Source organism: Chlamydotis macqueenii, chromosome 1, assembly GCF_036417535.1.
Source record: "Chlamydotis macqueenii isolate bChlMac1 chromosome 1, bChlMac1.mat, whole genome shotgun sequence".
Lineage (NCBI taxonomy): Eukaryota > Metazoa > Chordata > Aves > Otidiformes > Otididae > Chlamydotis > Chlamydotis macqueenii.
In genome coordinates this window covers 96,814,832-96,839,509 of record NC_141556.1, presented here as the reverse complement: position 1 = coordinate 96,839,509, position 24,678 = coordinate 96,814,832, and the positions used below count along the sequence as shown (strand labels likewise).

The window sequence follows — 24,678 nt, the reverse complement described above, 5'->3', positions numbered from 1 at the left end:
CGCAGCTGGTGGCCTGCTGAAGCGCCCGGCTCCGGAAGCCGTCTGGCTGCCTGGCTGCGCTCTCCGCCGGCGCTCCGCCATGTGGCCCCTGGCCGCTTGGGCGCTGCTCAGTGCCGTGGGCGCCGGTGAGTTTTCGCCCCTCTGTTTTCTCTCTCCCTCATCGTCCCCACCCCCGCGGCTGAGGCCGTGGCTGCCAGGCGTGAGGACGGGTCCCGGTGCGGGCGCCTCACCAGCCCCTAGAAGTGGCTCCGGCGAGGCCCCGCGGGGCGAGGGAAGGGGGGGACAGAGCCGCATCCCCTGGCCCGCGCAGCCGTTGGGCGCGCGGGAGAGGGAGGGGCGGAGTGCCGGCGGGAGGGGACGGAGACACGACGTGAGGGCGGCCGGTCACGAGGGGCGAGCGGAGCGGAGCGGAACGACACCTACTCGCGCTGCCGCCGCGGCTGCGGGAAGGGACGCAGCTCGCTCGGCCTCGGCTGGAGGCTCGCGTCGCTCCTGCCCGCAGCTGCCGGTTGTCACCGGTGACCGCCGACCAGCGGCGGTGACAGCAGGCGTGCGTGGGACTGTGGTCTGCTTAGCTGTAGCTCGCCATCCGGAGGCGGGGGGAGGGTGGTGGTGTCTTACAGCCCTATCGCCTCCCTCGTCCTCCCCGGGTTTGGGGGTGGGTTGCTTCTTGCAGAAGTTGCGGGGGAGAGAGGAGGGACGCCGGGACCAGCGCAAAGCTCCTCGTCTTCTTCTTGTGCCTAGTAACACGAGGGCAGCTTAGCTTAACGTGCTTTCATGCACAAAAAGCGATGATCAAGCTGGTCGTTTGCTGTACGGTTTCTAGGGTTGACGGCATTTCTTAAAGTTTGGGTGTCATTGGTGTGTAAATGACATCTCGCAGTCTAAATTCTTATTTTTCTGTGCCTCAAGAAGAAGCTGGGTGGGGGGAGAGAGCGTTAAAAAAATTACACCGCTTTCACTGAGGTATGAATGCTAGGTTGTTCCTCTGTATGTAAGTAACGCACCTAAACCTGCCTGTTTAAAGTTAGTATCTAAATTCACATCTGAGTTCCTGAGTTAGGAGCAAACTGGCTTAAATGCTGAGTGCCCTAGCACGGTGAGAAATGCAGGTGTCCATCAGATGCAACTACCAGGTGTAGCCAGTTTTGGCATAATGTGCAGTATTTCCGAAGTTGGTAGTAGAAATACCATCTGTGGTTAAGCAGTCTGCATCCCTTTAGTGAGACAGCAGCCGTGCAACCTTTTATACTGTATGCCAGATCTCATAGACTAGACATCAGCAAACCAGTGGAATCGGTAACTTACATCTTCCTGCAGTTCTGTGGTAATACTAGTGAGAAAACGTGATTAATTTGTTTTAGTTCCTTCAAGATGGTTGGTTTTTATTTGATTAGGTAAATATTTGGAAGTATAGTTGCTTTATTTCGTTGAAAATCACCTTTCTTAGTGATGGAGCCAGTGGAGAGTAAATTCTTCCTATGAAGTGTAAATATGCTAGCTCTAAAGGAGGGAAAAAAAGAAGAACAACAAACACTAAACCCCATCAACCCCACACTCAGAAATCTTTTATCATGAGGTAGTGTTAAAATAAACCAGGTGTGAAATTTGTTTCAGGAAAAACTGCTGAAGCACTACAGCTTTTAATTGTGTGCATTTATTTTTCATTAGTGCATTGTCTGAGTATAGTTTCCCTTTGTGCTTTTGTTACTTGTATTTTTTTTAGGTACAGTTTAAAAATGCAACACAATGAGTAATTCTCAGAGGGTAATTCTTCATTTATAAATGCTGTCATGCATAACACATACATAGTCAGTTTATTGTAAGCTTTTGATATTCAGTAGTAATCCAGTGACTTGTGTGAGACTATTAAAGCAATGTTTCAAGTATCAGTGCTTTTTAAATTTGATCTGAGGCTGTTGCTTTGAAAAAAATTGAGCTACTGCAAATAGTGATACAACTTTTATTGTGGGTTTTTGTTTTTGTGGGTTTTTTTAATCTCCTCCCCTTCCCCTAATTGAATGTTGTCATCAAATACATACCACAATTCTGAGCTGGTTTAGACATGTGAATACCAGTACCTCAGAAGTCACTGGAGCTACACCAGTTTGTAAGTCTGTGTGCTCACAGTATTAGGGGTTGTGGTGTTTTTTTATAGTACGTGTTTTCCCATATTTGGTTTTATCAGGTGGTTATAGTCAAAAGTTTTGAATTATTACCTCACTTTGACTTTGGGGAGCAACGATGATTAGGACAGCTATTAAACTAAATTACAATTTCACACAAATGAGGAAAATATAGAAAACACAAGACTCAAAGCCTTCATATTTAGCAGTCAAGGTAGTTTAATTAACCTCTTTCTTCTGGTTCCAGGTGTAATTTAAAAGCTGATGTTATATTTTCTCTGTTCTGAAGAGCTGAAAAATGAGTCTTCATTTCAGATAAGATCTCAACATTGAATTTATGTCTTTCTTGAAATAGTGTTCAGGCAGTAGTACTATTATAGAACCGTGGTGCAGTGTAGGAGAGAACTGGTAAAAACCAGCAGTGGTAACGTAATCCTGTATTGTGATGATTTTTCATTACCTGCATTGAATACTATTGTTAGTAGCATTAATCCCAGTGATTTATAATACAGGTCGTTTATTGTTACAAATTCTCAATTTTCAATTCTATTGTGTATATACTCAAATACTAAGTAATAATGTTATTTAATATTTGGTATTACGTGTGCACCTCCTCCATCGGAAAGGAAAAGAGAATTTGCAAGAAACGATCTAAGCCTGTGGGCATTTGGCTCCACCCTCAGAAATAAGAAGGGCCAGATCACGAACCTTTATTGATTAAGCTGCCCTGCCTACATTCTCTCAGAAGTATAAAAGTACCTTTCCACTCCCCCCCCCACCCCCCATGTCCTTAACGATCTATAGAGGATGCTAATGTGGAGATGATGCCTGGACCTCTGTTTTTAGATACCTGTGTGATCAGCAAGAATTTGAACCATTGGTGGGACAACTTGTGGTTAATGTTATGTGTATGCTTTGCAGAAGCCTTAATGCAGTATTTCTGAGTATGGCACTTTAGGGGAAGTGTCCAAGTAAGTGGCAGCCCAAAGTTTTATTGTTTGGTTGGTTTTTTAAATTTATGCTACATTATGGTATCTCTACAGTAAATGGATGTGAGAATGGCTAAGTCTGTGTAGAGGCTGTGGTAGAATTAAAATAATACCTTTTTTCTTTCTTTTGTTACTCCCTTAAAGCAGGGTTCTCGTTTTGTGATTTCACTGAAGAGTTTGTTTTATTTTTCCCAAGTCATGAGTTGTAATTATTTTTTTCTTTCTTCTCTTGTATGTTAAGAAATAATTTTAAATGTGTCGATTTTCATTTTTCTTTATAGGTTCTGCCCAGCTGACGTTTAATGTGACCGATCCTGTTGAAATAAATAATTGTAATAAAACTGTCCTTTTACCTTGCTATGTGAATAATCTAAGGGAGAACAATGTACATGTCATGTTTATTAGATGGAGAAAAGGACGTGAAAAAGTCTTGTCTTTTGATGGAGAAAATGAGAAGACTGTTGTAAAAGTTCCCTCAGCGCGCTTACCCCCTGTGGCGGATATTCTCAAGGGTAATGCCTCTCTAACGCTTAACAGTGCAGAAGCAGACATTGCAAATTACAGTTGTGAAGTAACGGAATCAAACAGAGAAGGAGCAGTAACAGTTGAAATCAGAAACCGTTCAGGTGAGTTACCTGCCATTGTTTTAGAACCTGTTGGGAGAGAAAGCAAGCAAAATCTCAGGGGAAAGAGAAAAATAATGAATATGACAATGTATTACTTTAAATTGCAAATACAAACAATGTAGCACCCAGGCCTCCCAACTTGAATCTAATATAAGTTATTTTGGATCAAGTTGTAGCGGAGTGCTTCTGTGAGAAAGATCTGAACACATTTTTTTTCATTCTGTAATAATGTCTGAACATCACTTGTCTAATACAGTAAAATCTATGCTTTCCCACATCTTTTAGATTATATAGTTGGTGATATTTTCAGCACCCTCATGTTATTGCTTTACATGCTGAAACATATTCCTGATATCTTTGCAATACTGAGATGTATACATCCATCATAGGGGCTGCAGAGATATTTTCTTTGAATAATTGCATCTTGTGATCTTGAGCTATGCTGGAAAAAGTACAGATAAAACGATAGAAATTATGTATAATAGCTCTGAAACTTGATGCGAAGGTATGCGGTTTTCTACAGAGGTCAAAAAATGCTGCTGCTAGGTGGTAACTTGTTGCAGTTGTCTAGCATTAGATGTCGTCTTCAGAAGACGATGTTTAAAGTAATGATGACATAAGTGATTAATTTCTCATTTAGTGAGCCATTTTACCTTATTTTGTCAGACATGGCCCATGTGCTCTAGCACCTCAGCTCTTGAATAATGGGATCTGCTGTACGTGTGCAGTCTGTCTAGTATTCTGCAGAGGTGACAGTTTCACTGAATGTGTGTGTGTGTTGTTTCTGTTGTGCACTGGAGACTTGCTCCTTGCTTCTGGAAAGTTTCTCAGAAGCACTGAATACGTTGCATTTGTCTAGCACATGGAGTCTTGCCTGTGCACTATAGAATTGTCGTAGGATGTTTTTGCTGATAGTTCTTTGCATTTCTCATTAAGATATTTATGAAGCTCAAACAGATGTTACTTGTGTCCTGCTGCAAACATCTGTGTAACTCACAGTTGGGTCTAATTATTGAGTTAAAAATATACACTGCAAAAGAAATGTGATCCTGAAATGGATTGAGAGGGGCACAGCCACTGAAAGAAAGAGGATGCCTCGAAATAATTTGATTCTTAGAACACTGCAAAAACAGTAAGAGATGTAGGTGGTTTCTTTCCTTCTCTTGTAGCTTCTTCCTTACGCAGTGTTTTTGGACTGTTTTTGGCAGTGTTAAGCTCTAGAAGAAGAAACAAGTCTTGAGGATGTAGCAGAATCAAGTCCCATTTGCAAGTTTTACTGTTTTATTTTTACTTTGTGTTTAGAATTTTGAAAGAGGTATAAAGACTACAAAGCACAAAACTGATGTGATTTTTTTTTTAATTTCATTTTCTAGTTATCATTTGCGGCGAGGAGAAATGTGGTTAGTGAAGAATTTATAGTTGTGAGGTCACATTAGGTTTGAGAGTATATGTTAGAAAATGTAAAACTTAGTCTTATGTTTGAGGGTTTAGCTGAAGGTAAAACATTAACTTTTCTCTCTTTAAAGTCTTCTACTTAGTTTTTTGTTGTTTGTTCCACAGAGACTCTTATGATAATAAGCTAATAGAAGAAAGTGTAGCAAATGGGATTTTAAGAAGGGTTAGTGGGTAATGGAAATCCTGTACTGGTCTTCACTCCGTTGTTTCTGAGCAATCAATTAATGTTGTCCCTATTAATAACGTTCCAATTGGTGCTTTTACAAAGATAGTCTTATAGGAGCCAACTATTTTCCGTCTCACTTTAGAGAATTTCTGGATTCACATAGGAAGCAGGTAGCAGAGTGAGCAAGACTTATATGCTGGTGCCCTTGTCTTTGGGCGCACTATTTCCTGATCAGTTATCTTCACAGGAGAGTGACTGTAAAGCTTCCGTTTTTTCTTTTCTTTTACTCTCTTCCTTTTTCTCTCCCCTATCTTGTCTTCCTGCCTCCCTGTCTGGAAGTCTCTCGTGTTAGTTTGAAACTGACTTCCTTATATAGGTTCTCAAACTAATACTTTTTGCCAGTTTACTTTATTGCTACGAAGCACCAGAGTAAGGGAAATGTGTTACCAGGAAAATGTGTTCAGCTGTTTCTCTTACTTGCATGTTGCATGTACCACCAGTATTGCAAGCATTTCTGTACAATAAGTGCTTTTATACTCTGAGACTGGACCATATATAGTTCCATGTTGCATGCTGAAGTCGTAGCAGGTACCAGTCTTCGTGTCTGCTTTTTTTTCTACTTGTAATACCTGGTAGTGTCATCTGGAAATGCTGTGGAGGAAGTGAAGCTGCTTTTCAGTCTCTGCTTGCACATACTTTCCATTTATTAATAATTCTTAGTTACGTTTAACACCACTACCGGAATTTGCCTATAAGATTGGCTAATCTAGAGAATGACAACTGTGCATTGACGTTACTGTTCAATATTACTTTTTTTTGAAAATACAAATGAAGTAAAAGCCTTCCTTTAAACAAGTCATTAAATTAGGCTTCTTTTGGCAATAAACTAAGTTGGCAGATATTCCTCCATTTCTCTGCCTTTAATATGTAATTGCCTTGTATTCATATTGTAACCACAGTATCATCTTCTGTGACTCCTTTCTGGGGGAGGGGGAAGAAGGGAGTTTCTGAATTTAAAACTGTCCTCAAGGTATTTACTTGGCATTGAAAGTTGTGATGTGTTACTACTTAATTTCATGTTTCTGGAGTTGCAGATACAGCTTTTAAATATGGAGACAGAGGAATGGTGACAAGTATAATGTAAGAAATTGAGACTTTGAACTCCGCTGAGTGAGTCTAAATGAAGTTATGAGCAGAGATGCAAGAATCAACTACATTTTCTAGTTCAGTGGAGATGTTTTCAGAATTTTATGTTGAAAGGTGGCTCACATGGTTTTACAGCACGAGTCACTGAACAGCTGAAGGCATCCAAGATGCAGAGGAAAAAAAGCTAAATGGATGATGGTGGGAAGACCTAAAGGAAAATATGTGATTTTTAAAATTAATAAAGCAGTGTTTCCTTCTCACTTAGGTTAGTTCCTGTATTCTTTATCACATAGCTGGATTTCTTCAGGAATTACAGTAGCTGGAAGTAGAATAAAGTAGCTGGGGAAGCATCAAGCTGGACTTCCTGTATCTTGCCCAGCTTCCCTCCTTAGCCTAAATACACCACTTTTCTGATCTGCTATGCTGTTTGCAGTTCCACAAGCTAACTAGCTTGTACTGCCAGACAACAGCATAAACATATCCTCTGCTGCAGTGGAGGTTAAGACCTCCAGTTTGGAAAATGTTAGGGTAACTAGAAACACTGAAAAAAATAAGTTGTCACACACAAGATCGGAGTAGAAAATACATAAGTAGAAGTCATAGCTTTCTTAGCCTGTTATAACTCTTAGTTATAATAGTTATAACACTAACTATTACATACAGCATTGAGCAATCTAGAGTATAGCCTAAATGGAGCAATACATGTAAAGCTAATAACCTCACCTACCATTTTTCTTTGTTTATTCTCTAGGATCATGGTTTCTTCTAGTGGAAAGGGCTATCATCATAACGTTGCTGTTCTCAGTTATTATTTTGTGTTCAGCTCAGTTAAGTGCTATTGGTAAGTATTGACTCTTTAATTCTTTGCAATTATTTATTTGTCCTGAAATCGCTTGCATAAAGGCGTCCATGTAAGATGAAAGATGATGCTTACATTTAAAAGGTGCCTGTTAGAATTGATCCAGATAACACACAAAGAGGTGGTAAGTCTGCTTTGTCACATAACGTGCTGTTTAGTTTGCTCTGGAATCCTCTCCTGATCATCCACGCTGTGTTACTCACAATCATTTTTGGGCTTTCTTTTGGCATGAATCAGCTTACACCACAGAGTTAACTTGAATGCAGTTGTCAAAATAGTTGCTAATAAGCACTGTTACTTACAGGCTTGGTCAATAAGAGCACACCAAGCTACGCTCTTTTGTACTACGTAGTCTTCTATTTTCTTTTCAATGAGCCTTGCACTCTTACAGGGCATGTGACATACATTTTTGGCATCAAACTACAAAAATGTGCAGCCTAAAGGTCTATGTTTAGAGCTAGTCTGCCATGTGGTGATGTTTCTGTTGCCAGTGCTGTTGCAAATGATGAGCTTTTTTGCATGTGTGTCATTTTTGTGGGATATAATTGATATCTACTGTCATTGGCTAGAATAAGGAAGCTTTTCTTCACTGTTGGTTCGCCATGACATTGAATCATTAGAAACAGAAACATGTTTCATTTTATAGTCATATAATCAATATTAGAGAAAGATGATGCTCTCTTCTTAACGTATAATTGTTCATTAGTCTTTTAGCACTGAGTTATAATTTAACACTGATGTAAATGATTTTGTTAAATGTTTTTAGAGGCATTACGTTCACCAGTGTCGGACATCTTTAGATGTTCTTTATAAACTAGTGTCCAACATGTATGCAATGTAGAGTGTGCTTTATGTCCTAGTCTTTCAGATGGTGCGATTTGTTACATCAGTCTTTGAGTTTTTTTTCCCAGCCTTTTTCAATTTGTAGACTTCTAAAAAATAATAAAAATTCTGGTTAGACTCGAGTCCATAAGAAATGGAAAGAAATTGCACTTGGAATGATTTATAGTAATTGCATACATATTCAGCCATCTATATATAACTTCGTTACCTTTTCATGAACCTCTGAAGGTGGTATGTGACTCCTCAAAGGTCCATCCATGGTCAGAGGTTGACAACTGTGTTGGTTTTGTTTAATGAGGGAGAGCCATAGTGGCAGCTTCTGTAAGAAGCTGCTAGAAGTTTCCCCTTTGTCCGGTGGACTCGGCCAGGCCTAGGGCGGACCTGTTGCTGGCCAGGGCCAAGCCAATTGGTGACAAAATGTTCCCTGATAATGCCTTTGTGATAACATATTTAAGAAGGGGAAAAATAAAAAAAATGTGAAGAAGCAGAAGCAGGGGGCGGAGAGGGGAATGTGTGAGCCTTGTGGGCCTTGCGGACCTCACCCTCTGGCCTCCTGCCAGGCAGCTGTCTGGGCCCGACTCAGCCCAGCCCAGCTGCAAGAAGTGGAGAGGGGATGAGATGTGAAGAGAACCTGAGAGGCTTCTGCCTGCTCATTGTGAAGAATTTCTTGTGAGGGGAATGGCTGCAGATGCCAAGGTCAGTGAAGAAGGAGGGGGAGGAGTAACACGGCTTCCAGCAGAGATTCCCCTGCAGACTGTAGTGCAGCCCATGGTGAGGCAGGCTGTCCCCCTGCAGCCCATAGAGGAGCAGAGGTCCCCCTGCAGCCCGTGGAGGACCCCACGATGGGGCAGGTTGATGCCCGGAGGCTGTGACCCATGGCGGGCCAGCACTGGGCCAGCCGTTCCAGAGGGACTGCACCCTGTGGGAAAACAACCCACGCCAGCACAGTTTGTGAAGGACTGCGGCCCGTGGGAGGGACCCCATGCTTGAGCAGGGGAGGAATGTGAGGAGTTCTTCCCCTGAGGAGGAAGGAGTGGCATAAAGTGACATGGCGATGAACTGACCATAACCCCCATTCCCTCTTCCCCCCTGTGCTGCTCGAGGAGTGGGGGGAAGGAGATAGAGATAATTGAATTGAAGTTAAGCCCGGGAAGAGAGAGGGGTGGGGGAAGTTGTTTTGTTCTCTCTCTCATCCTGCTTTGGTTTTAATAATAATAATTAGTAAATAGTTTTCCCCAAGTCGAGTCTGTTTTGCCTGTAACAGTAACTTGAATCATCTCTTCCTGTTTTCATCTCAAACCTCGAGCCTTCTTGTTATCTTATCTCTCCTCAGTCCCTCGAAGGGTGGGAAGAGTGAGCAAGAGACTGCGTAGCTTGGTCCTGAGTGGGGCTAAACTACGACAACAGCTAATACATATTTAAAAAATTATTTTATTTCCATAGTGTTAGATTCTTGATTTTCATTATTTTTTAAAATGGTTTAGGAGTCTCTGATTTGTTCAGGAATTTTCATTGCCTTCCATTTGTAGCATTTTTAGCATTTTGATAGGAAAGTAATAATGGTCCTGAAATAAGCATGGATACATCCGTGGAGAAGCACTGTCTTTTGGCAGGAGTAAATTGAGCCTGGCTGGATTTTATTGCGTCTGTGCATTTTATTCTGAATTCTATGACCTCACTGGGGAAAAGTAATCAGTAATTAGTACAACCTCTAACTTAATAGATGTGAGTGTACTTACTGTTTGGTTTTGCTTTTTGTTTTTTTTTTTTTCCCCCCTTTAATTTACACTAGTTTTAGTTAAATTGTGAATCCAGCAGTGCTACAGTATATCTTTAAGTTGTTTGTAAAACTGGGCTTGATTTTTCTACATAACACCTGGGAATATATGTTTTCTTGGCTTTGGTTTGGGGTGGTTTTTTTTTTGTTTTTTTTTTTTTGTTTTTGTTTTGGTTTTGGTTGAGTAGTGGTTTGGGTTTTTTTTTTTTTGCTTACAGGATTGACTTTTAGGATTTAAGTATAGCATATCCATTACTTCACTTTGCCTTTGTGTCTTACTTTCCTTATTTAGCATATTTATAGTATGAAAAAATGTGAATTTTCAGTACAGATATGCAGGAAGTTTTTACTATTACTACTATTCCAAATAAGGTTTTGGTTTAACTGACAGTAGTACTTGAGAGTGTTACTGGGATCCTGTTGTGTTAGACAGTGTGAATTTAATGAAAGATAAGTGTTCTGTAACGCTTCCGTAGATGAGATACTGTTAAAGATTTTGTTGTATGTAGCCTGTGGAATACTTGCTATATCCTTGTAATATTTTGTTTTGTGCTAACACAGTGTGTGTAAGTGGGATGTTACTGTACTTGCTCGTTGTTTTCCTTTTTCACGTTACAGTGTTTGTGATTACCAATTTCAACATATACCAAGGTTGTTGGTATATTAATTTTCAAGCTTGGAGCAGGAGCTGCCTTTTTTGTGTCTTAGTTTTAGTGGTGTATAAGGCAGAAACAAACATGGCTTACTGTGGTGGTGTATTTGTACTGTTCCTTCTTTTCCAAAGGCTACTAAAGTGCTGCTGCTTTAAAACCTTTCACTAGAATTGGCCATTTAACAGTGCAGTTTTACTGAAAATTAATCTTGTCTGTGGCGTCTGAACGTGTAGGTCATCCAATGTCTACTCATCCTCAAAGCATTCTGGTGAGATGGGAAGATCACCCTGTTCCCTTGGGAATGGAGGTGATAACATCTGAGCTCACAGTGTCACAAGGAAGAGAATTAAACATGGAATTTCTGATTCCCTGTTTCACACTCACCCGAGTAACAAATTCACTGTAACATTATTTAAATGTCAGTAGTTAATCTACTTGAATTAAGCTGTACCATGTCCCAAAGTTATTTTGATAACATGTCATCTGAATTTTATAGAAGGTGGAATTAAGAATTTGACTAAAACACCAGTGCCAACTTTCATTTATCTGAGTAAGTCATATTAACCATATTAAACAATGAAAAGAAATGAAATCGTGGTGATATTTATAGTTCTGGTTTTTTAGGAGTTTATTTCTTTTAGGACGACAGTCCTAATAATAAAATCTATGTATTTTAGTGACAGAATCAGTATGACTGATTGTTTTCCTCTCTCTCTCCCTTTGTTTTGTCTTTAAGCATTAAAATATGAAGTTGTAACTAAGAAAATGAGCCTTATTGTAGCAGGTATCATCTTCACAGCTACTGCTGCTGTTGTAGGCACTGTTCTTTTTGTCCCAGGTAAGTATCTTAAAATTGCCTTCTTAGTTTGAGGGAATAAGAGCACAAATTAGTCTCTTTCATGCAGTAGTATGGAAGCTAGTACCATCTGTTTATTGCAATCTACTGATTTTAAAATTAAAAAAAACCCAAAAAACAAAAAACCCAAACAAAACAAAAAAAAACCAAAACACCCCAACCAAACAAACAGGAAAAAAAACCCAAAAAGCAGAATACAACAAAGCCAGCGTTGTGGTTTTCAGGCCCTCAGATGATCATAGGGAGATGCAGACTCCAAATATATTTCTGTTCTCAGTCCTGCTACTTTGGGTGAATATTAGGGGCTAAGGAGTGATTTCTGGTGCTTCAGTGGGATTTTTGCCTGGACCGTAAAAACTTGATGATACTAAAGACTTACTTTTGTTACTTTGTGGGGTTTTTTTTGCCATCAAGGATTTCTGTTTTACTTATTTTCATACAAATGTTTGCAGATGGCTATACTGCACAGAATCAAGCTGGTCTTGGCCTAATTGTAGTCCCTGCTGTGACCTTGGTACCACTTCAATATTTTATGTTTGGAATTGGTGAGTATTTATTTATTTGCTAGCTCAAGAACATACTGATAGAAAAACTAAGCTCCTTCTCCCCCAACTGCCCATAATCTACATGCTATTTTCATTTTTATAAATAGGTGCTGCGATAGCATACTGGGTTCCTTCCTGACATTCCTAGTATCTCAAAACAAAATGTTTAACCTGGGTTTGTTTGGCTAAGTTGCTTCAGGAAAGAAGTCTAAGTAACTTGCTTGAAAAATGGGATTTAGGATAGGACTTCTGAGTGATTCCTGCTCTTCCTTCCTGGGTTGAGACTGGGATGAATAACTAACTCTTAGAATGTGTGTTTCTTTTTTTTCTACTTATGGTTTATAATTTTAAGTATATATACATATATTTTTGTGTGTATAGATAGAAGAGCCCTGAGTGACTTACAGTGACTTGTGAGTTTTGTTATTACACTGACTGAGCTTGGAATTTAGGAGAATCTGATTTCTAGCTTTGTGTGAATGACCTTTAAAAATTACAATTTTGTTTCTCTTTCTGTCTTTCACAGTTTCTGATAGTCTACTACAAACGTCATTTGCTCTGATAGGTTTGCAAATTCTTGGTTATATAGTTGCTGTGGTTGGGTTTGCACTGTGTCTCTCAGGTAAGCAATTTTTCTTCTGTAAAAGTGTCTTTTTACTTTTGTCTATACCTGATATTTGTTTAATTTGTGATACTAAAATGCTGTGAAAAACAGCACACAAGTAACTTCTGTGAATGTACTTTGGGACTGTTGCGCTAATGCTGTTTTATCAGGTGAAAGAATAACCCAAAGACAGTATTACATGTATCAGTTTCATTAGTATGGCTTTATCCAACATGACTACATTTTATGAGCAGTTGCTTTAAAAAAAAAAAGTTAATTGTTTTAATTTTGTAACAATTACTGCTCTAAGAGTCACCTAAAACCAATGTTGGCCTTTTTTACTGTTATGCTTACTGAGGCTTAGGGTATTTAGAAACTAGCTAGAGTCATAGCAATTGTCATGTTCGATTCCTTGTTAAGCTCTGCTTATATGCAACTGATAACTGAGTTGCTGGGAAAGGAATACTATTGAAACAGACTAAGAAGGCAAATGCAGAGACAGTAAACTTGGAAGCATTCTTGGACTGTTTTAAGTCTGCTTGTGGCTGGCATTCTATTTCAGCACTGAAAAAGAGTCCCTGCTGTAAAGGAACACCACCAACTAAACACTGCACACAGATAGCCCCCATATCCTTGCTTCTAACCCTCCCTTTGTCCCCTGCCTTCTTTCCCCTCTCCCCACCAGAAAACACCACAGCAGAGAAAAGGGTGAATTTAGGACTAGGCATCTTTGACAGTACGTTTAGTAGTAGAATACGTACTCATGTTCATTGGAAGCACTTTATACCCCTGACTTATTATTTTTTAGACAGTGTACTTGATTTGGGATTTAAGAAAAACTATTTATTCTTGAAGTGGTTTATAAGCGTTTGTCTAATCTGGGTGAAATGATAGACCTTTCAGCAGAGTTGTGATTTGAGTTTTATGCTTATTGTTCAGTATTTACAGAAGTATTGGTATGGGGCACTGAAGTGTTGTCAGATGTAAGAGTGAAATAAGCTGATGGGAGTTTTCTGGTAAAGCGTTAATCCTCTGGGGTAATACAAAACAGAGGATGTTTCTATTGTGCTCTCAAATGGAAAGTCCCCCTAGTTTTTCAGCGTGACCTTTTCACAGGTCAGATAAGGTAGATCTTACCTGTATCTCTGGAAGTTTAGCTCAAGGACCCTTAAGTGTCAGTAGAAATAGCTCATCCTGGGTTGAGCTCACAGGTAGTTGCAGTGAGTTCAAGTCCCTGGAAACAAGGATCGGAGAACAAGGAGTTTCTGTAGTGAACTGTGGTTAGGTTGTAATAGCCTGTTCCTGCTCGATGATATCCTTGTAAACATGGTTTCTGTCGTGGACTTGCCTCAGAACTACCCTCATATTCTGCTCCCTTCGTCCCTTTTTTTTTTTTACCTCGTTCTGTCAGTAGCAATATTGTATTCTGTAATCTAATGTAATTATGGTTCAAAACAATTAGAATTTAAGATGTAAGTTTAAACTTAAAATGCAGTTAAAGAAAGAATGTTGTCAGTTGCAGTGAATGACAGAATAGCTAAATTGCAGTAGAGTAGTACAGCTAAGCAGGATAAAGCAGTAAATGCATCTGTATCATTAAAGAATGTATACAAAAAAGAAAGATGCAGAAGTAGTTATGAGATAGCTTTGAAGAGAAATTAATCACATCTGGTTTTATCGGGTTTATATATTTTAGTATTCAGTTATAGCCGAAAAGAAAAACTTATGCTTTTACTTGTGTCAGATGATACAGTTTCTTGTATTGTGTTTTTAACAGCCTGTCCTCAATTACATGGGTCTGTTGTGATTGCTGGCTTAGCTATTATGGCTATTGCGACTTTGCTTAGTCTGGCTTACGTGTTTATTATGGGTAAGTAACACCTAATATTCTGCCTTATTTTTTTTTTTAGCACTTAAATATACAGAACAGCAATTTCCTCTCTTGTACTTTTCAGAGGTAGACATAGCTTATTTGAACATAAGGTGTGATTTCACAATTATGTAGTTTAAAAAATTACTGAAAAATTGTCTGTGTGTATTGACTTTGTTTCATAGTCTGTGGAGAATCTTGAGTAAAGAAATTTACAGCTTATTGTAATAAACTGTCTTGAGATCAACACAGCCAGGTTTCTTAAGTAAGAGTGTTTCAACTGTAGGACAAATGTTGCTGTTTAAGCTCTCCATTAACACAGTTGGCAAGGTGAAGCTTAGACCAAAGAGAGCAAAAGGATTTCAAGGATTCCAAAGAGGGGGTTGTGAGATGGTGCAGACAAAAGCTTATCAGGATATGAATTTAAAGAAGCAAAATCTGCCTAGTAATTTCCACTGGTTAGAGGTAGATTAAAATAAGAGCAATTTGAATGCACAGCTTTCATTTTAGTGAATCTGATTTTTTCTTATGCTTAGTTTTAAAAGCCAAGGGCAAAGAAAAGCAATACTTTGTTTCAGAAACTGGTCTGTTCACTAGATCTCAAAGAGAAGAGATTTAAAGGTGTAAAAGCCTATCAAGCCTGCTAAATAGAAGAAGAAAAAAAAAAAAAAACAAACCACCACAGCAATGCTGTGTGATTGGAATGTGGTGCAGACATCTCTAAGCTGGCCCACCACAGCATAACATTATGTGGTCTTTACAGCTTGGGTCTGAGAGCAGAGTGACTTTATTTGTTTCTAGCTGTGCATGAAGGCTCTTCAAACAGCTTGTTAGTTTGGACTCAGAACCATGCAACTGAGGATATACTGCTTCTAGATTCAAGCTGATGTGTATACAGTCAGCACAGTCCCTAGTCTGTGCTAAACTGTGTGGTCTTCTAGGTTTAGTATGTGCACACAATGTGTGGGTATGGTCAGAAGTAATAGATCTTGAGACAGGGAGAGTTTCCATTGAATAAGAAATTAAGGCAGAATGCCTAATATTTTATATCTGAGATAGATGAAGATGAATAAAAAATGTGACAGAGCAAGCCTTTTAACAATGATAAAAGTAATTGTTATTGACTTTGGACTACTTGTGGACTGGATGTGATAAGATTATTCAGTTCCTAAACAGAGGAGTGCTTAGAGGCTTTAAGAATTTGCAGATTGTCTTATTAAGTAATTTTGAATCAGGAAAGTTTCAATTTTGTGTGTTGCTACTCTGTTCCAAGTTTCATATGTAGATATTTTTGTTCAGTTGATCATGACATTTACTCATTTGCCTGGTCACTTTTTTGTCACTATTTTAGGTTCCAGAATGCAAGATCATCCTCGTCCAGGGGTAAGCTTAAAATTAATAAATTTGGGGTGACTAGATGGCTCAGGGGATTGTAGTGAGATACTGAACCTTTCTTCACTAGTTCGAATTCAGACCAGGTTGGTAGCAAGCAAAAGTTCTGGCTGTGTAACAGATGTCTAATGTTGAGTGAGTTGGTGGTCTTGATTGTCCCTATTGAGTGTGTCTATATCTAGTACTGTAATTGCCACCCTTAGCTAAGAGCTACTCCAACTATTATGCTGAAATGGAGTTTCAAGGGCTATCACAAAAAGGTGGTGGATGTGAAGGGAAGTTTGGTGTTTGTTTACAAGTGCTCTTTCAAATGAATTTATAAAGACCTTTTGCTCACATTAATGAAAATGCTTTTTCATTAAAGTGAGAGGAGAATACTGTTGTTTGTTTTTTTGTTTAGTTGGGGTTTTTTGGTTTTGGTGGGTTTTTTGGTTTTTTTTTTTTGGTTTTTTTTTTATCTAGGTTGCTTCTAAGAGACTTAGGGTGGTGATGTTTTTTGTTTTGTTTTGGTTTTTTTTTCTGAGATCTGTTACAACAGAACCCCCTTCAATATTCCCTTGAATTCCCAGCTATATGAGTGCTATAGCCTTGATCTTTTTTCTTTTCTTATTTTCCTATAATACCCCTTAATTTGATTAGACCATCTGAAAACAGAGTGTTTGTCTTTAGGTTACACAGAACAAATGGAAAAACACTTTTGTTTTTTTACAGAAGGTTTTTCAGTCAGTTTTTTTTTTAATTCTAGAGTAATCATTCCTTAAACAGTAATTTTCAGTGCTTTCTAGTGATCCATGAATGTGAACTGTCTAATTCCTGGAGTTTTGCAGAAGCAAGTAAAGAGGCATGGAAGTAAAATTTCCTTCTAGCAGGAAAGGATGGCAGATACTAAAGTCATCCCATTTTTTTGGCTGGCAGTCATCGATGGAAATACATTTCCAGATCTCCTCCTCAGTCTACAGCCTGAAACCCAGCTGTTGAAGAAAGACGGTTTCTAACAGTGGCGCAGGAGAGCTGACTGCGGTTAGGAGAACAGAGAGAGATGCATTTCTCGCCCCCGCCCCCCCCCCGCCCCCCCCCCGCCCCCCCCCCCCCCCCCCCCCCCCCCCCCCCCCCCGTTACTTTTTCTCATCCGTTTTCATTTTAAGGAATAGTATTTCAGAGAGTTGGTCTCTTACTTAAGGAGGGAATTTAAGTGCACCAAGTCTTAAAACAAAACAAAACAAAAACCCTCAAACAACAATAATTAAAAAAAAAAACAACAAACCCTCAAACAACAATAATTAAAAAAAACCAAAGTGTTCACAAAGTTCATTATGTTATAAAAATGAGCTGAGAAGTGTGTTGGATATGCTTCTTTCAAAACATAGTCTTGCCTTTATGTAACACGCTCAGGTTTATTTGTAGAATGGGCAAGACAGGGCAAGAGGATTTTTTTTTTTTTTAAACTTAGTTTTTGGTTGGAAATAAGCTTTGAAATAAATCCCATATGCAAGTAAGATCCTTTGTGGAACTCCTTTCTCTTTATGAGCTGTTCTCTTTGCAAGGTGGTTTTACACTGCAGCGAGGATTTGACAAATAAAGAAATAGCCGCAATTATGTAGTAGTGAATACCATGTTACTCTCTGAATTTGAGGCAGGAATGAAATAAAAACAAATTTTAAAAACTTAGAGGCCATTGCATATCTCAGCCACTGAAAATACAGGTTTTGCAGCTGCAGTTAGTGGAGGGTCAGATACAGAAGAATTCAGGTGACAATAATTTGTGCCCTTGAACTTAAGGAAGTTACAGAAAGACCTAGTGGAAAATTGTGTTAATATGTTGCTCATTTCCTTCATGGGCTGTTCAGCATATATTACTGCACTTGGGGACGATAAATAGATGTGAAGTAATTTTGAAAATAGACTTAAATTCTGTGTAATCTAAAGACTATGGAAAGCTTAATATCAATGAAGTGCTTAATTTTGACAGTAGGGCACACTTAAAAAATTATGCCTGATATTTTCTTGAGTCTGAGGGGGGAAATGGTGCGTATTTTGAAATCTGCTGTCTTAACTAATTACTGATTTTTTTAATTATTTTTTTTATTTAATATTTCTGTAAATTGTGTTGTGTTGTTTCTGATGATTGTCTACCGGACTAAACGCACAACTGTAGTGTATTTCCTTTTGAGGAGATTACACTTGATTGCTTGGTTACTATTTTTTTTTAGTCATGCTCCTTTATTACTAACCATTGATCAAATCACAGAAACAATCAGTTAGGTTTTAGAGCTTAAAAGTAGTATCTGCATGCCTTTTGCTGCCATCTAGAGGTATTTCATCTAAGGAAAAATTTCGGCGGGGAGGGAATAGTCTGGAGAGTGCAGTTATTGATTGATCTGATTTTTTTTTTCAAAACTCTAGCCATTAATTTTATTAATGTTCAACTTTCTTCATTTTTGTAGAATCACTACTTACTGTATATGTCAATTAGAGTAATTTAACTGTGGCGAGCCAAAAGTAAACATGAAAGCTTTTTATACATATATACATTTTTAAATGTTTTGCAGAAAGCTGTGGAAGAACCACTAAATGGTAGGTGATATTCAAGGCTTATCTTCTAATTAAGGGATTAATTATGGAAAAACATCAAAAAATAATTGTAGTTCTCAATACAACAGCACTGAGGTGGCAGATCGGTATATCAACTTTTGTGGCTCTGTGAGTCAGTGAGAGTTTGATCTCTCAGTGATGCTATGCCTGCAGATCCAGATGCCCTGTTCTACACTTCTGTGCTTGCTAGCCAGTGGCATTGTTTGACTGTTTTAGGACAAGTCTAATAGTTCAGTATATTATATCCACCCTCTTCGCTTTGCAAAAAGTCCAACTTTTAACAGGAAAAGAGGGGACAGATCTTGAAAATTGATGTTAATTCTTCTTCATGAGCATTTATCTTGGTGAAATACTTATGACTATAGCAAAATCTATCCTTGTCACTTTGTTCTTTTGGTATTTCTTTGGGTTGGAGAAACTCTACCATGGTGCTGGGATACTCTGATAGTGCTTAAGATGGGGAAATACATGGTTAGAAGGGGATGACTGATTTTTTTTTTTTTTTTGCGCTATTCTGTTCACTATTTGGCATACTGCATAGTAGCAAGTTCTAACTTGAATTACTAATTTAATTATGACGTGTTTCTTACTGTTTGGCTTATTACTAATCCATTTGCTTGGCTTTTAAAGATGCAAAAGGAGTGATGTTAGAATGATGGTAAGTCCAAGTATGTCTCCAGATATTTATTTTAATTAACAGGCATTTGGGGATTTTGATGTTTAGACTTATCTAGTGCTAATATGATGAAACTTGGAGGACAAGTTTCAGTGCAGGTGCTGATCTTATTCAAATTTATATTTCATTGAAAAGAAAGAATATATGTTTTCTATATGATACATAGGGGAATAATGTGTATTTTTAAACAGTGGAGAGGATGAGTAAGTGAGAGAGAACTATTAAGTAGTATGTTTCTGATCAAATGTGGAAAGTCAAATAGTTTGTATGTTTCCTTTATGCTTATATATTATTTAAGATGCATGGACTGTTTCCTTGGTGGTGGGTTTTCATATTTGTTTTTTGGTGATTTCTGTTGTTGTGGTTAATATAATTAACCTTCTGTACATATTTAATTGGTGATCTCCCATGGAAGTGCACAGGAAAATGGTTTGAAAGTAGACTTTATTCTTCTCCCCGCCCACCTCTTCCCCCTGCCTTGAATTCTCTGGGGTTTGTTACATTGTTTGTGTGCAGAATTCACTCAGTTTGTTATTTTTTCAGGATCAGATAGTCATGTTTAACAGAACTGAAACATATCCTAATAAGATTTAGGAGCTACTTAAATAACTTATTTTTGACAAACCTGAATTTTGGACTTTAAGATCTAAAGGTGCAGTGTAGCTTCTGCCCATTGGTTGCTTAAAGATCTACTAAGTATGGTAAACAAAGATGTATGTTGCAGTGTCTTGGCCTAAGTTAAGATTTCTTCCAATTTGGAATGCCCTCAATGCTGAGTTTAGTCCTTCTTGATTTTATAACTGCCTGTAAGATTGCAACACTGACTACATGTAAATAGAGTCCTCCTGAGTATCTAATTTTAAAATTTAAGCTCTTCAGTGAGAGCTCAAATTTTAAGCTCTCTACAATCTGGCCAGGAAACTCTGTTACTCCTCTGATGGATACAAGCTGCAGGAACCAAGAATCTTCACAAACTTGGCTACCCACTTTGGGTACCAGTCTTGGAATTTGGGGCCAAGTTAATACGGTCTCTCTCATTTCATGGCTTACTACAAATTAGGAGGTTAGAAGTCTGTCTGCTTTTTCTGCCTTGAAAAATAGCTCCTAAAAGTAATAGAAGGTTTTACAGATTGAAGACAAGGGCTCTGATGCACAAGCTGGAGGCAGAACCTTTTGAGCTCTACCTGCTTTCTGCCTTAACCTTCCCTTGAAGGTGCACACACACCCCGAAGGGATGAGTCAGATGCTGAAGCATACTAGCTTACAAAATGGCATGTGAAAGTAAACCAGCATTAGAAGTGAAGACAGGATGGGTCAGGCTGAAACATCACTTGCTGTTTGTACTACTTTTCCATTTGTTGAGTGCTAAGCATGCTTTCAAAGTTTGAAATCAAAAAGTTTTTTTAAGCTGTAACTTGAGTAGACAGCACAAAGTGTTGCTGCTCTTCCCAAACAATTTTTTTTGTTTGTTTTAATTCCCAGAACTGCAGGACGATGTGATATGTGAAAAGTACACCGTTGTTGGTACGCCGTGGCCTTGAAGATGCACTACTCAAAGGGAAGAAATTCAGGAAACTAGTTGTTTTGCATGTGTGGCAAAAGTGCTTTTGATATAAATGATGTAATTTTATAGTCACAGCAGCTGTAGCGAGAAACACGTGTGTTTGCCCATGTGTAATCTCTGTTTTCTTTTGTTATGGTGTATATGGTATGCTTGAGAGTGAGAATATAAAAAGCACTGTTTGCCCACTACAGAGTCTCCCTGCAGTAATCCTTAGTGGTATCATTTCAAAAACTATCATTAGTCACTGCTTTGATAATGGGCCTGCTCAGCCCAAAGATTGCAGTGCCACTTAGACCATTGTTTTCTTTATTTGTGTGCATGGGCAAGGTATGGTCATATCTATATGATAAAAGCAGGAAGTAGAGATTGTACAAATACATATTTTCTGACATTCAGCAAAACTTTTATTAAATAAATAAAATGGTTATATACAACATTGGGTAAGTACAAAGTTGACTCCCGGCTTTCTTTAATTTATGAACAGAGTTCTCCTAATTCCAGAAAATACTAGTATTCCTCTCTATGGTCATGTATGCTCTGGTGGCCAATATTTTAGTCCAGTGAGAGAGCTCTCCGTGCCTCTTCTGTATTCTTTGATGAGAAACTGCTCAGCTGTTGGGGCCTAATTCCGCACTGGAATTATGGAGCACAGCAGCTAGTAATTTTCATGCTGAATGCAGTACTTGTGTGTGTTCATGTTGTGCACTTTGTGGTACTGGAAGCCATTTCAGGCATTCTTAACTCAGTGAGTTTGTAAAACTCATAGATGCTTCATAAAATAGGAGTTGTCCTATTTACTGTATTTTTTAGAGTTTTAAAATCTGTTTTCTTGAATGGAAAAAGGAGCTATTCCATTTCTGACCCAAGTTTGTGATGCTAATGAGAAGTGAGGAGACTCAGTTTCTGTATATATGTAAGCAGTAAAGTTAAAAATCCATTTTCTAGGACTTGCACATTCCATGATATTTTTACCACATTTTACAACTGTTTTGAAAGTTGTTCCAATATAGCTGGCCTCTCTTAGACTTTACGTATGCTTTGTAGAAATCTTGACATTGTCTCCTATTTGTACTAAGGTAATATATTTCAAAGGTACACGTGATTGTCTCCTTCTAAGAATTTAAAACTTTGTTTGGAAAGCTGTTGCCAAACAGTAATTAATAAAATCCATGTTTTTAAAGATTCTGAGTAATTCGGTATGTCTCGGAGGTGAATGTTATAAACTAAGGTCCAGATCCATGTTGTGGGTGCGTGTTGCAGAGATTCAAGTCTCTGCATGTTGAGCCCCAAGTCTCGATGCAGACACCTTGCATCAAGAATTCAACAAAATAAAATAGAGGTATCTGATTTTTACAATATTTACTCTGATAAACAGTCCACTTGCTAGGGCTGCAGGATTGAACATGTTAAAGCAACCCATGGTCCAGCCCTCACTAACATCAGTGGAACTGTGCACAGTGAATAGAGTTATTAATGTGATAAAAACATTTAAGCAGCATATATGAGGTACACTTACTTTCATACCTTCAAGTCTGTCAGTGGGAGTATTCATACAAGATATGAGCTCCTATATATGAATCTTCTGATACAGGTTTTTCTATAATCACAACACTCTACCTGAAGATGGGAGACTACTCTCCATTAACAATTCAGTGTAAGAATTTACCTGATTAAGTCCCATGCAGAGCTCCTGATTAGAACTAGTGATTACCTCTGGCAAGTGGAAAGTTGAGCAATTGAGGACTAAAAAGCAAACCACCTGGGATTCTGTTGAGGTATTCTGCCTTAGAAAAACCATTATGTACAATAGCTTTTCGTTAACTTCAGTAAAGCAAACTACAGTAGAACCTGTTCGTGTGGATGAGGCCGAGCTGTTAGTGGGCATTGCCGAAACATGAGGAGCTCGGTGGCCGTATACAGGCTGCAGAATCAATTGTCCCAGAACTGGGAGAAACCCACTATTGTGTTAAGGGCTCTGCTCTGGATTTCTTGTGGGTAGAAATTTAAAGGCAAGAGTTTAAAAATTCATTGATTCACCCAGCCCTTTCCCACCAGAAATTTAAAACCAAAGTTGTTCATAATTGTATGCTTCTGTTTGTGTGTGTATGTATGTGTATATATAAATATATAGACATTTTAAAGATCTATACATCTATAGTCTTTACTGAATAAAATGTTTTTATTTATGAAACATGAAAATTATGTAAATATTGTGCTAATATACTTAAAGAATAAAGCAATTTTAAGTTGTTTTCGTGAGAGATTTTCTTGTTGCCATCACATTGAACTTCTGTAACTGCTTCCATAAATTCATAGTCATAGCTCTTCTTCCTGCCTTTACGTGCTCTCTCCCTCTAGATTACTTATTGGGACATACAGGCATGTTCTCAGTGTTACTTAGGCTGCTGCAGGTGATTTTGGTTGGGAAATCTTGGTGTTTCTCCTTAAAAAGGTCATCCAGTTGGGGAAGAAAGTATGTAGATTGCCCTTTAATAACTTTAACTGAGCTAACCAACTTCAGCTGTCAAATGTTGTCACCTGAATGGGCTGTGAGAGAAAATAGGAGCAAAGGAATAACAAGCTATTAGTGTAACTTTAAAACCACAACAGAGCAGTGCGTACTTCTAGTCTGTCTTTGCAATGCTGAAATGACATCTCTGCAATAAGAGAATTTCTTGTGTTACTACTAAAGCACTACTACATAAGTTCCGGATTTTCTGAAGTTGTGTTTGACATTAGTTTGAGAGTGGAGAAATGAGAGAAGGCTGCAAGTCCTGTCTGGAAGTGTTTCTGCTTGCACATCCCCGTCAGCTGAGCTGATGGGAACAGTTACAGTTATGAGCAATTCCCTGCATGTTCAAGGTGATTTGAACCAGGGCTGTTACTTCAAGATGCCTTCTGAAGTCTTTTGTGATTCCCCTACATGCGCATGTTCGTCTCTAAAGAAGTGATGAACCACGGTTTGAGCTATGAAATTTTGTTTTAGAATTTTGCTGTGCAGGGACCTAACTGCAACCACTAGATGAACTTAGGGTAAATTGTAAGCTCAGAGTGCGCCTGCTCCTAAAGCTCAGGAAAACTGCATGCTTGAACCTTGGGGTGAGAAAAATTGTACTAATCTAAGTGTAAGTGATTGGAGAATATCTCAATGCAATCAGATCTAATACATGTAATTCAGACTGTTCCAATCAGGTGGGCCAGGAAAACCAACCCAAACCTGACCTGTCCGGTCCAGAAGCCTTCTCAAGGAGCTTCAGTGCTTCAGCAGAGTTCCATAATTGAACATTTACTACTGTAGTTCCCTACCTAATAGCAGAAGAGGGCATCTTCTAGTTCCTTCTACTTAGATACAGCTAATAATGATCTTGAAGTTAAATACATCTTACTTCAAAACTTCCATTATGAATAAAAGGACATGAGCTGGACTGTCTTTCTTGCCAAGTGCTTGTAGTTGTCTTGTTGCCTGCTGTGCATGCTCCTGAAATCTGGCGAGGGTAGGGTGTGACCTGGTAGGTGTGCTCCAAACCCTGCACAAGGCGCTTGCGGTGGCTGCACACGTGTCAGCACTGAGGATTGGCTTTCACAGGCCACCTTTTCTGCTGTAGCTGGTCTGTGGTATAAGGGGAAGGAGTAGTCAAAAAGTATGAGAAAAGGGTAGAACCAGGCTGTATTTCAGTGGATTGATGGGTTGGCAAGAAACTTTAATACGCGAATGTAAATAGCACGGAGATGAGGATCATCTGTTTTGGGGGAGGAGAACTGCAGCATTGAAATAAATTTTTTTGTTTCCTTCTGTTCTTTTGCTTGCGAGCTTGTTTTTAAAGACTGCAAAAAGGAGGCTTGAAATTACTGGGCTGAAGAGGGGGTACGATGGACAGAAGAGAGAGTGTCATGAATGTCCCACATTTGGTGGGAGAAGTCTTTTGAAGAGCTTAGGAA

General features: G+C 38.8%; 1 protein-coding gene across 5 annotated transcripts; it reads left to right on the top strand.

Moving 5' to 3' along the window:
• CD47 (CD47 molecule) lies at positions 1-22,991 on the top strand. Of its 5 annotated transcripts, XM_086762609.1 has the most exons (12): positions 1-125; positions 3,397-3,741; positions 5,115-5,141; positions 7,260-7,349; positions 11,377-11,478; positions 11,949-12,041; positions 12,568-12,663; positions 14,423-14,515; positions 15,867-15,898; positions 18,457-18,481; positions 19,130-19,157; positions 20,658-22,991. In XM_086762609.1, exons 1-11 carry the CDS (start codon positions 80-82, stop codon positions 19,153-19,155), a joined length of 975 nt encoding a protein of 324 aa, XP_086618735.1. In that variant the 5' UTR covers positions 1-79; the 3' UTR covers positions 19,156-19,157; positions 20,658-22,991. The 5 variants fall into 5 exon arrangements, with proteins under 5 accessions (XP_086618735.1, XP_086618719.1, XP_086618727.1 ...); XM_086762593.1 differs by lacking the exon at positions 19,130-19,157; XM_086762601.1 differs by lacking the exons at positions 5,115-5,141; positions 19,130-19,157.
• Positions 22,992-24,678: the final 1,687 nt, after the last annotated feature.

Excerpts from the sequence above, each read along its gene's own strand:
- CD47 (XM_086762593.1), top strand. The coding sequence starts at position 80 with ATGTGGCCCCTGGCCGCTTGGGCGCTGCTCAGTGCCGTGGGCGCCG. Across the intron at positions 5,142-7,259 it reads TTGCGGCGAGGAGAAATGTG|GATCATGGTTTCTTCTAGTG; the intron begins GTTAGTGAAGAA and ends TTTATTCTCTAG. Across the intron at positions 7,350-11,376 it reads AGCTCAGTTAAGTGCTATTG|CATTAAAATATGAAGTTGTA; the intron begins GTAAGTATTGAC and ends TTTGTCTTTAAG.